This window comes from Salvelinus alpinus, chromosome 2 (assembly GCF_045679555.1).
Source record: "Salvelinus alpinus chromosome 2, SLU_Salpinus.1, whole genome shotgun sequence".
In the NCBI taxonomy this organism is placed as follows: domain Eukaryota; kingdom Metazoa; phylum Chordata; class Actinopteri; order Salmoniformes; family Salmonidae; genus Salvelinus; species Salvelinus alpinus.
In genome coordinates this window covers 72,976,215-72,988,997 of record NC_092087.1, presented here as the reverse complement: position 1 = coordinate 72,988,997, position 12,783 = coordinate 72,976,215, and the positions used below count along the sequence as shown (strand labels likewise).

The 12,783-nt window shown below is 45.1% G+C and overlaps 1 protein-coding gene across 1 annotated transcript in view; it reads right to left on the bottom strand.

Annotated features, from left to right (window-relative positions):
* The window catches only part of LOC139567712 (syntaxin-8-like), a 44,077-nt gene that overhangs the window by 23,488 nt on the left and 7,806 nt on the right, over positions 1-12,783 (bottom strand). Inside the window, exons 5-6 of the mRNA XM_071389146.1 lie at positions 12,580-12,704; positions 9,701-9,793 (exon numbers count right to left, since the gene is read on the bottom strand). Of these exons, the coding sequence (XP_071245247.1) occupies positions 9,701-9,793; positions 12,580-12,704 (218 nt within the window). The remainder of the gene's footprint in view (positions 1-9,700; positions 9,794-12,579; positions 12,705-12,783) is intronic.

Genomic DNA, 12,783 nt, shown 5'->3' with positions numbered 1-12,783 from the left:
TCTTCAACCTCAGGAGGCTGAAGAAATTCGGCTTGTCACCAAAAGCACTCACAAACTTCTACAGATGCACAATCGAGAGCATCCTGTCGGGCTGTATCACCGCCTGGTACGGCAACTGCTCCGCCCACAACCGTAAGGCTCTCCAGAGGGTAGTGAGGTCTGCAGAACGCATCACCGGGGGCAAACTACCTGCCCTCCAGGACACCTACACCACCCGATGTCACAGGAAGGCCATAAAGATCATCAAGGACAACAACCACCCAAGCCACTGCCTGTTCACCCCGCTATCATCCAGAAGGCGAGGTCAGTACAGGTGCATCAAAGCAGGGACCGAGAGACTGAAAAACAGCTTCTATCTCAAGGCCATCAGACTGTTAAACAGCCACCACTAACATTTAGCGGCCGCTGCCAACATACTGACTCAACTCCAGCCACTTTAAAAATGGGAATTGATGGAAATTATGTAAAAATGTACCACTAGCCACTTTAAACAATGCCACTTAATATAATGTTTACATACCCTACATTACCCATCTCATATGTATATACTGTACTCTATATCATCTACTGCATCTTGCCATCTTTATGTAATACATGTACCACTAGCCACTTTAAACTATGCCACTTTATGTTTACATACCCTACAGTACTCATCTCATATGTATATACCGTACTCTATACCATCTACTGCATCTTGCCATGCCGTTCTGTACCACCACTCATTCATATATCTTTATGTACATATTCTTTATCCCCTTACACTTGTGTGTGTGTATAAGGTAGTAGTTGTGGAATTGTTAGGTTAGATTACTTGTTGGTTATTACTGCATTGTCGGAACTAGAAGCACAAGCATTTCGCTACACTCGCATTAACATCTGCTAACCATGTGTATGTGACTAATAAAATTTGATTTGATTTTTGATTTGATTTGAGATGAGAGGAACGGCAATACTGTGTCACCCAAAACACAAACTATTCCAACGTGTATAACACATGGGAAAGCCCCGACCGATGCCAGGTATGACCCCTTTTTTATCCAGTGTCGCTATATAATGCTGTTAAATGTGTGACTGGAGAATCAGCCTATTGGCACTTCTCCAGTTCAGCCATATAAAGAAATATTAGACACTTGTTTAGGTATGTGGCCTTTCTTCACAAACCACCGTTGGCAGAGGAGTCCATGCATTGGGATAACATCTCTTTAAATCACTCGGTGGTTGAGGTAGTACTACACAGGCCTGGTCCCAGATCTGTCTGTGCTGTCGCACAGGAGTTGGCAAGACGGCACAAACAGATCTGGGACCAAACTAAGGTACTACGACACAACCTGAAAAAGTTCCAGAGTTCCAAAGCTTGGACTTCCATGAAAAGGATATGACTTAATCAATCCTGACTGTTGCGATGAATTGTACTCTTTAATACACGAATGGCAGTTTGCCGCATAGCTCTCTCCTCTCTCCCCTCTCCCCTCTCCCCTCTCCTCTCTCCTCTCTCCCCTCTCCCCTCTCCCCTCTCCTCTCTCCTCTCTCCTCTCTCCTCTCTCCCCTCTCCTCTCTCCCCTCTCCTCTCTCCCCTCTCCTCTCTCCCCTCTCCTCTCTCCTCTCTCCTCCAGCTGGACTGTCTTTGTGATCCCATCCTGACCACCTCATCTTTGTCACAAACCCCCCCTGGGAAAAAAAAGATCGGAGAAACCGACCAAACGCCTCACCAGCCATTTGTGAGAGAGTGCAAGACAAGCAAATGGAACCTCAAAGAAGAAGCCATTGGGAAGTGAAAATAGGGAGACCATTTGCTAAATCAGGGACATGGCACATGCAAGGCCAGCAAATGGAATGTCAAAGAAGACGAAGCTGTGCGAAGAAGTGAAAAGAGTGAATCAATCTCACCGGGAAAACTTAAGTAGACGGTTGAATGATGAAGCTTCTCCAGAAACCCTTTGACTTCCCACATGCTAATTTGCTAGCGGTGGCAAACAGAAGATCATTCATCACCATGCGGTCGCTTGCGCTTGCCTGAATCCCCTTCACCGCCTCATTGTTACTTTGTCCCCTTCCACTCTGCCGTAGTGACACTGTGCCCCAGACAGAGACAACTACCATCAGGTGGGACAAGGAGATGGCATATGATCGATCGTGTCCAGGTCAGGATTTGTCAAACTGGAGGCCCGTCTAGCATTTTCCCGCCTTGGCTATTTTTTGTCACTCGATCACAGAGCAGTGTCATTATGAATGGGGTGGGCAGTGAATTCATACTCCTGCAGCAGCGCCAGTCTGCACAGTAGACATTCCCAGATAATGTAGACATTATCCGGGATAATGACGTAATTTCAACCAGCTTCTCCCGCTGGATTGGTTGTTCCCAGATCTTGCTCAATTACAACTTGATCACATTCGTCAGATGATCTCTACGAGAAAGAAGCAGGAGAGAAGCGTAACTGCTGTGAGACATTGTGAATACGTCATTTCAAATGTCCTTTTCCCCAAAACCTATTAAAATGACTGCATATGGAAAGACCTGTGCAGCCCACCACCTTCTCGCCCAGAGTTCTGTCCACAAACCTCTGGCAAGTTCCCAGGCCTTTCAGAAAATATTTTCCATCTGAGTCAGAAGTTTAGAGTGTCACAGTCACCAAGTGGGCATGAACCCGGTTATACAAGCTGAGGCAGACCCTATGTACTGATCCAGGACCAGCTTACCCTCCCCAAATCCTAACCTTAATCATAAGGAAAGAAAATGTTAAACTGACCTTAGATCAGTGTCCCTACTCTGACCTATAAACACCCGACTCAGAGGAAGTGACTAAATATGTACATGCTCTGAGACTGTTACAGAAAGGAGGGCTTCCACAGAACACCTTCAGTGAAGAGAGAGATTTGTGGAAAATAACAGTAGTGTGACTCAAGTCAAATTAGGCTATTCTTCAATGAGAGAGGGTACAACACGGCAGCCAGCAGTAGCACTTGACACGTTCAGCGTTCCAAAGCACCATAACACTGAACCTGAACCTTAGAACTGTCCATGAACCACCAACAGACTTGTTTTAAGGTGTTAGGATTGAAGGTATACAAGGTGTATTTTCTTATATCTAGTACATGGAGAATCCTCACTATTTCCAACTCTGTGGGGCAGAGTCGTGTCAAACTCCAGCCACCAAGTCAGTTGGTCATGTCCACTCTCTGTAATTGCTACACAAAGCTCAGTGACACCAGACAAGAGTTGGGCGTGTCTTCATGTATGACGACACCCATTTTCGTGACACGAACACCACCCCCACCCCTCCTCCTTCATCCCCAAGCCCTACTGAGTTCTTACCTTACCACCCTACCCCTCGGCTCGCAGCTGGAGCAAAGAGGACGGGCGATAAATCAATCGTCGACTTCGCCCTGGCAACCCGGCTCCGCCGAGCGCCGCCATTAGCATACGTTTATTTGTTCGCGGGACTGTTTCTCTGAAGAGTGTGACCAAGAGCTCTGTTCTGCACAGCCGGGGTTGACCACCCCGCTGGTGAGGTCACTTGTCCTCCAGCAGTTCTAACAAACGGTCCAGAATGTTCCCGGGTTCCACTATTTATTTGGACCTCATTAGAGTTCCCCGGCCGCGACTCTGATGATGCAGCAGCGAATCAATTACGTAATTATTAGTGGGACATAACAGACTAATGGCTATGTCATAGAAACATAACTCCTTTTTCTCCCAGCATAAAGAGTCCTTTACAAAGAGAGAGGGTGGTAGTTGTTGCTTACTATTGAGGCCTAGAGATAGCCTGGTCGAAGATCTGTGTGCCATCTTGCCAGGTCCTATATACAGTATGGTCATTGTCATGCCAAACATTTGCCAAACAACCATAAGAGTTGGCTATACAGCACAAACAGATCTGGGACCAGGCTAGCCAATAGGCCCATCCTCAACACTGACAATAGACTCCTATTATGACCTGATATGGCTCAAGTCATTAAAAAAAATAAGTCATCACTTACTCATACAGAAATGGATACACGTCTAACAATCTTAGCAAGTGTCCGATATAACAATCCTGGATGTCTAGGTAACATGTATTACTATCTGTTCAAAGTGATCTTCCTTCTGGATCTTTCCGTCATCTTCCACCAGCAGATCTTAATCTAAATGAAGTTTTGTTTCTCTCTCTCTGTTCCGAATGAGCTCACTTCTGTACGAAAATATAGTTGTCTAACAGAAAGACATGGACACCGTGTTGCCTAGCGATGGTGAAATCCACTCAGAGGGTTATTAGTAAAACAGAAAAAAAAGCCAGGCAGGAGTACACACAGAGGTCACGGCTGGGATATTTGATGTGCAAGCGGCGAGCAGCACATTTGGCGGAGTCGTCGGAGGACCACAGTCTATTTATTAAAGTGGAGAAGAGGTGGAGGAAAGGAAATAGAACAAACAGCAATGAGTGATTCCTCTGAAAGGTTTGTGCGTGGGGAATTTGAAGGGGCTCGGCTTGGCGGGAAACTTTGTTGATTAAATAGCATCAAACAGCGTGTGGAAAATAAATGAACTCATCCATCCATTTGACCAGTCCACGTCAACTATGGTGGATTTTTAATGAGGCTTGTAATAGGGAAGAGAGACAAACCCTGGAATGAAAGGGTGTGTGTGTGTGTGTTTGTGTGTGTGTGCACGTACGCTTAACCACACACCCTCCTTTCCCTGGTTATTCCAATCAAAGTGAGGGTGTATTGTGGAAAACTAGTCTCTGAAGCTGGAACCCTCCTCAGCCCCGCAAAAAGACCCACTTTTACAAGACTGCCCGTCACTCATAATCACAGACCACTGTGACACGGGCTGATGTCATTGTTCCAGACCCGAATCAGAGAAATATCAACACCAATAAAGTCAAACAATGTTGATTCTAGCAGCAAAAACCTTCATTTCGTTGATATAGAACATTTAGTGAGACGCACAGGGCCATTTTCTGCCACATTGAATTTGGAAATAAAGATATGGTTGACTTCTGCCACATCATGTCGGAAATATGAATACGCCTGGTGATGATACACATCATAAATAATCTTCACACCCAAAAACTTAGATTGACTTTTTCTTTTTATAGGTATTGAAGAAACAGAAAAAAAGAGGGAAAAATCTACTGTCCAAATGGGGAAAAAGGCTTTCTTGTCTTCACAGTTCACACCTGCAAAGCCTGGGGATTAAAAATTGCTACTACTTTGCTCAACTCTTCCTCACCATTCATTGTAGATTCATTGTGTTTTTTAAGACAGGGCTGGAAGAGAAACCGAGGGCCTTGGGTTCATTTCTTCAACTCATAACAGGTCACCTTCACAGATGACCCTGGCTTCAAGCTCTTTCCCAAAAAGGAGCCGACTGCAACCTCCACTGCACTCAGGTCAGAGGCTAGCCCCGAGCACAGAGCTTAATCTATTTACAGGGAAACACTGCAACAGGACTGAGATCAGAAGAAAAACAGAACACCTAAAAAGACAGAGAAAAGGAACACTCAAACTGTCGGAGTCTAGGCTTTTTAAATAAAATCAATTTTCCCTGCCTCTTGAAAAGCATTACGCTAGCCTGTTACTTTTTACGTTGTCGATTTTGTCATTTAATACAAGTAAGAAATGTAGCACCTACAAAGTTGTACGAAGCAATAATACGGGTAATTTAAGTACAACTCGGCAAGAAAAACATTCCAAACGCTTATTCACACGAAGTATGCAGAAAACATTAATCGAACCTCTGTGTCTCATATAAGGGCATATAAAGCATTAACTGTTCTGTTAGGTAGATATTTTTTTTTTGTGTGTGTGTGTGTGTGTGTGTGTGTGTGTGTGTGTGTGTGTGTGTGTGTGTGTGTGTGTGTGTGTGTGTGTGTGTGTGTGTGTGTGTGTGTGTGTGTGTGTGTGTGTGTGTGTGTGTGTGTGTGTGCGCGCCTGCAGGCCCGCATTCCATCATGCATTTGGGTATATAGCCCTATAGCTTAAAGACCTTTTTAAAACACCTGCACATTCTTAACTGTACCATCAAATGCAGTATGCCCATCAGAACCTGGGTGGTATGATGTCTTCAGGGTGTCATGGCTTGGTGTGGATTCAAGTCACCCACCAGTTTCTCCAGCCTGCAGCCACGGCTTCCTCTCCCCCAGCACCCTGCAAGGCCTGCGAGGCCCTATGCGGACCGTCCCGCCCCTAAATCAAGCATGGGAACTCCCAGGCCAACAGCAATCAGTATGCCTGGCTGTTTGAAGTCCTTCCCTGGCCTCCCCTGCTCACCACGCTGTGTGATATATCCTCTTTTTTCCACCTGTCCCACACCTCTTCTGGGACCATGACATCTCAGCCATAACTCACAGAGAGGAGAGAGAGAAGAAGGAGTGGAGAAAGAGGAGGTGGAGAGAGGAGGGAGAGGGTAGGGGGACAGAGAGAGGGAAGATGGGAGGAGGCAGAGGAGAAAGAGAGAGGAGGTCGAGGTGGACGAGGCAGAGAGAAAGAGGGAAAAGTAGAGCGAGAGAGAAAGAGGAAAGAGAGGGTAAAAGAGAGGTTAATGCCTCGATCACACCCATAGCGTTACTGCGCAAAATGGTACGATGCATCATCGGGATATGTGTGCAACAAAAGTTCAACATTCACCTTCTGCTACCATTTCTGCCAAGCCGTCTACGCACACAGATTGACGCATACGTTCAATAAATCCAACGTATGAAGCCTCACAGAACGCACTGCAACTGCCTCCGCAACGCAATGGCAAGCGCAGCGCTCTGTTGGAAACTAATGTACTTCTGGTGTACCAAAATGCAACGACACTGTCGGTGGGATCGAGGCGTAAGGGGAGAAAATACAGAGAAGGGAGAAGAGAAGGGCAGAGGTCAAGAGGGGAGGAAGAGAGAAAGCGAGGGAAGCCTGTAGGCTCCAAAGCCCTGAGGGCCTGTGTGTGAGACCGGGTGAGTAATAGTCAGTTGGTCTCGTGAACTCTGAGCCCCACTGTAAATTCAGATGGGAAGCCGGTGGAGACTGCAGGATGTTGGACTGATCCACTATTGGACCCCCCCCCCCTTCCATCTCATCCCTCTGTTTATCACCTCTATGTAATACCCCCGGGGACAGGCATACAGGTGGGCCGGTCCGTGAGACCAGGCTGGCCTCCTAACACTCATATTTGCCGGGTTTGGTTTCAATTTCAACCAGGCGGACCTGGTTAGAGGTTCCAACATACACAGGGGACTAGGCTGCGTTTGGAGATGCATTCGGTCGTGATCGAAAATATGGAAAGAGTGAAAGAGAGCGCCGTTATCAAAATCTTTGGACAAAGTGCACTTTAGGGGAATGTGCTAAAATATCAAAGCCACTTTGTATCAGGGCTGAAGTGTTCAATCGCCTGCTCCGCTCGCTTGCTGCCGGGGCATCGGGTCCGGACTCTCAGTTAAACTTACAGGCGTCGCGTCGGACGTTTTGCCGCCCCGAGGTCTTTTGTTATTGGAAACACTGACGCCATGCACTTCAAAAAAAGAAACGGGAAAAGAGAATTTCGGAATTTCAGTTCGGACTCTGAGGATTAAAGGGGAACCAATGATCCTTCTCTAGCTCAATAAGGTAAGAGGAGAGAAGGCTGAAACAATCAAGCCGTAGCTACCCTCTCTCTGACTCGGGGAGGATCGCAGGCCAAACGTCTACTGTTTGTTCCCAGCAGCAGAAGGGAAACTCGTTTTTTTGTTTCCATCTCAAAGGTCATTCGATTACGCATCCCTGTGGGATCTGTTTCAGCACGGCCTCAGAAAAGGACCATACAAAGTCATTTGACCTAACTTGGAACTGGCCGTCTAAAATAAACACACTATAAATTAATTGAATATGCATAGGTGTCCATCAAAATGGCTGAAGAATATAAACAAAGTGGTGTGATTTTGGGGCTATGGCTTCATCCGCTCCTCTCCGATAGGACTAACAAGATAACTAAGAAGCTGTTTAACATTATTGGGATATAGCCTACATTTACCATGTCCCAGAGGAAGGGGTCTGGGCTCTTTAGGGAGAGAACATCAATCATGTCATCACATTGTGCTCATGGCGGGAGAAAGAAAAGCACCATTTAGTCCAACGGCCCACTAATTGTCGGGCCCCCGGGGTTGTGGCGTTGTGGTGCGCCCGGGACATGCCAAGAACAGCAAGCAGGAACTAATGAACTCCGTGTAACGTTCCTCTATCAGACCACTAAGCCCACTCACTCTATACGCTCTACAGTCAATATACAGTGACACCAAGCCTGTTAGAAGTCCATCTCGATCTTCCTCTGCCTCCTATGGGCTTTGGGTGTCCTCCACATGTCAAGAGGGCCCTAACATATTCTGTTCTCAGAAAACATGGCTTTGAAAGGAGACAAAGGCCAAAAGTGGCAAGTGATATTTTTTGGGAAAAAGGCCCAGTCCAGTTAAAAACTACATTTCCTGTGTTTCATATACATTTCCACACTAGGTTGGAATAACACTGTGAAAATGATGATAATGCCCTTTTAGTGTAAGAGCTGTTTGAAAATGCAGCCTGAAATGTCTGCCAGTTTGGACTGCCTGGTGACATCACCAGGTTGTAAATTAGTTAATAGACCAATAAGAAACAGATTCCCAAACCTCCCTGCCAATAACAGCAAGTTTTCAGTTTTCCCCTCCCCACTCAGACCACTCCCAGACAGTCCTAGCAAAATTGTTGCTTAAGAGATTGTTCTTTGCTACATAGGTATTTTTGTTTATTTTAGATTTTTTTTATTGAAAACAATCCCGGTAAGGTACTTAAATGTTACCCAGAAATGATTGGATATTGAGACAAAAACGGCTGCATTGGACCTTTAAAACGAATAATCAGGCAAAACTGGAGTGTCTTGTGGATACAACTAAGAAATGTATAGTTGAGATGTAGAGTGTACAGTTAAGGAAACAATGAAATCTAATGGTCCTGTGAGGCGGATGACGACTATCTGGCATCCTACGACCTTTTCTCAAGTGCCTCCATCTGTAGACAAACCGGAGCGATATGCTCAGACCTGCCTTCTGACAGAGCTATTTACAGCAACACAGCCATTACCTCAAAGCGGATCTGATTCCAGGACAGCACTTGTCTCTCTCCGCAAACGCATTAAAACAGTGTGCCAGGAGCTCACATTCCTCCTAACCCGACTACATAGCCTGACACAGTCACAGATCCACCACCAGCAGAGCTCTTCTCGAAGGACGGCTAGACGTTTTCTGAGAGCTCACCGTGAGGTCACTTTAACAATAGAGATGTATCGTCTACGTCCCAAATGGCACCCTATTCCCTATATAGTGCACTTTTTAAAATCAGGATCTGGTGAAAAGTAGTGCACTATGTAGGGAATAGGGTACCATTTGGGATGAACACTTTATTTAATTCTGTGACTCTGACCAAGGTGGCTTGGAACACCTGTAAAGGGTACTGACCCCTGTTCCATGACTGAAATAATAGCGTGTCTGATTGATTTCACACAGTGGTTTGGAGTAGGGTGTGGCTGGTCTGGTGTGTGACTGGTAGAACTATGTATGAACTATGTATATACACCCTCCCCTTGTTAGGGAGACACACACAATATGATAAAGAGCTTGTGTCTTACTGTAGGGGTGAAAGGTAGGGTGGACTTATCTGACTGACGCAGAGAAGCAATAGCAGATGTACCAGACAGACAGACAGACAGACAGACCGACCCACCCCTCCTTACCATTCTGCTCGTCCAGCTCGTTGCCTATATCCTGACCCATCAGCTTCTGTCGGCTGATGACGGCAGCTAACGCGTCCAACCCAGCATCCTGAACTGTTCAGAGAGAGGGAGAGAGACAAAGGGGTTAACTCAGCCCTGTTCAGCATGATAGAGAGACAGACAGAAACAGAGAGAGGCTCCATAAGAGAGAGACCTATACATTATAGCAGGGTTCCCCAACTGGCAGTCCGTGGGCCGAATATGGCCCAAGGGGGATTTTATTTGTCCCTCCAACTTTTCTGAGCAATTGTTTTTTTAAATCCTGCAAAGGTAAGCGTTGATACTATGATGACAACCTGCTAAACTACACATTTGTTTCCTCAAAAGTATATATCTACAGTGCCTTCAGAAAGTATTCAAACCCCTTGACCTTTTCCACATTTTGTTGTGTTACAGCCTGAATTTAAAATGGATTAAATTTAGATTTTTAGGGCACTGGCCTACACACAATACCCATTTATTTAAATTCATTTTATGTTAACAAATTAATAAAAAATGATAACTAAAATGTCTTGAGTAAAGTATTCAACACATTTGTTCTCACTCACTCTGTGTGCAAAATAGTTTTTAACATGATATTTGAATGATTACCTCATCTCTGTACCCCACACATACAATTATCTGTAAGGTCCATTAGTCGAGCAGTGAATTTCAAACACAGATTCAACCACAAAGATCAGGGAGGTTTTCCAATTCCTTGCAAAGAAGGGCACCTTTGAAAAATAAAAAGTAAATAAAAAAAACAGACATTGAATATCCCTTTGAGCATGGTGAAGTTATTAATTACACTTTGGATGGTGTATCAATACTCCCAGTCACTACAAAGATACAGGCGTCCTTCCTAACTCAGTTGCCGGAGAGGAAGGAAACCGCTCCAGGATTTCACCATGAGGCCAACGGTGACTTTAAAACAGTTCCAGAGTTTAATGGCTGTGATAGAAAACAGATACTCACAGCTGTAATTGCTGCCAAAGGTGATTGTAACATGTATTGATGAATACTTATGTAATCAAGACATATTCATGTTTTATTTTTCATATTTCTTTTGCAAATGTTAGAATCTTTTTAGACTTTGAGTATTTTGTGTAGATCATTGACAAAAAAATGACACTTAAAACCATTTTAATCCCACCTTGTAACATGTCAAAATGTGGAAAAAGTCAAGGGGTGTGAATACTTTCGAAAGGCACTGTATATATTTGTATTTATAAGACTGTAAAAACACCACCAAATCAGCTCTAAGGGATTTTCATTTTGGAAATCTGTTCCAAAGTATTCACACACATTATAGAGAGAGATATGTGATCGAATACAAATGTAGCAAGGTTTGAAAATATTATGTTTTAGTGAAATATATTTGTTTTGGCTTCTTGCGGTCAATTTGCAGTCTACAAATTATTTGCAATTGCGTTCCGTCCCCCTGACCATCCCCCCAAGAAAAAAAAATGGCCCATAGCTGAATGTAGTTCATGATTCCTGCATTATACGGTTCATCAATAAACAACCCACAATTAGGAAAACCCCATTAAACTCACATACAAATACTCTAGAGCACATCACACAAAAATGTGTCAAATGTAGCAGTGGTGAGGTGGTAAAACTATAAAGACATGCCGAAATTCTTCTTTAATGAGCCATTGGTAGAGAGGGAGCAATTTTGTGCACTGTGATTTCACAGGGCAACCATTTGGTGAGTAGGAATGACACTTTGGGGTTCAGCACTGGAGAGCAACACTAGGGGGCAGCGTGCCACAGGTGACTCACTCAGCACTTAAAACGCACACACACACACACACACACACACATTACAAAAACATGCATTTACACACAAACAAACACACACACACACACACACACACACACACACACACACACACACACACACACACACACACACACACACACACACACACACACACACACACACACACACACACACACACACACACACACACACACACACACACACACACACACACACACACACACACACCTCAGCCTGACTTCTGTTATTCTAACTGTTCTAACTGTACTGGGTGAAAAAGGAGAGAGGGGCAGCTGAACAGTGACTTTGTGAAAGAGACGGATACATAACTTGTGGGAAGCTATCATTCTCTATCACAATTTTACAGAGGAGTAGTGTTACACTGAGTTTGTCCAGGTTATTGTATGTGCTTCAAGGGGTTCAGGGAATTGGTGAGGAGAGGAGAAGGCCCCTTGTCTCTGTATTTGACACAGACACCACCACAGGAATCTGTGAGACCACAGATTTGGTTGCTCACTATAGGCCCTAAACTTACATCCGGAACTCCCAATGGGGGCTCAAAACCTTGATGCGGTTTCACTGTATCCCCACAATACTGACAAACTGAAAATAGCCAGATCGTAGCCAGAACCGTAATGGAGACATAACAGAGGAGAGTCATGTGGAGTCAGGTGAACTGTACTAGGATCAGCCTGGATGTTGCAGTTACAGTGCATGTGGGAACGATTTAAGAACTGGGAGAGGCTGGAAATTGAATCTGCTGAATGTGAGTTACTGTGTTCACCTCATCCAGTGACAGTGTGGATATAGTTATCAAGGTGTAGCCTCGAGGAGCACCGCCACCTCTGTGTTTCCTATTAGAGGCACTGATCACAGGTCAGTTTTGCATGGGTAAAGGTAGGACTCTGAAGGTACAAGCTGATCCTAGATCTGATCAGGGGTCTATTCAGAGTCAGTGACGTGAAACGTTCTGACCGTTGCAGATAGATATACAATGAATAGAGCTGACAACACCCCCTAGTCTACCTGACAGTTCTACACCATACACTTCTATCTGAACGTTGTGTAACCTTACCTTCGACGATGCGCTGCTGCTGCTGTTTGATCGCGGAGAAGCCCAGGCCCCTGGTCTCCTCTGGCTCGTTGACCAGCCAGGGGTTGGCCGCGGCCCCTCCTTCTCCCCCCGCCATCAGGGTCGACCTGGGAAATGTCACACAACAACATGATCAGCAGGCCAAGGGTGTAGCGAACGCACTCCCTGTACCTGTCAATCACCTGA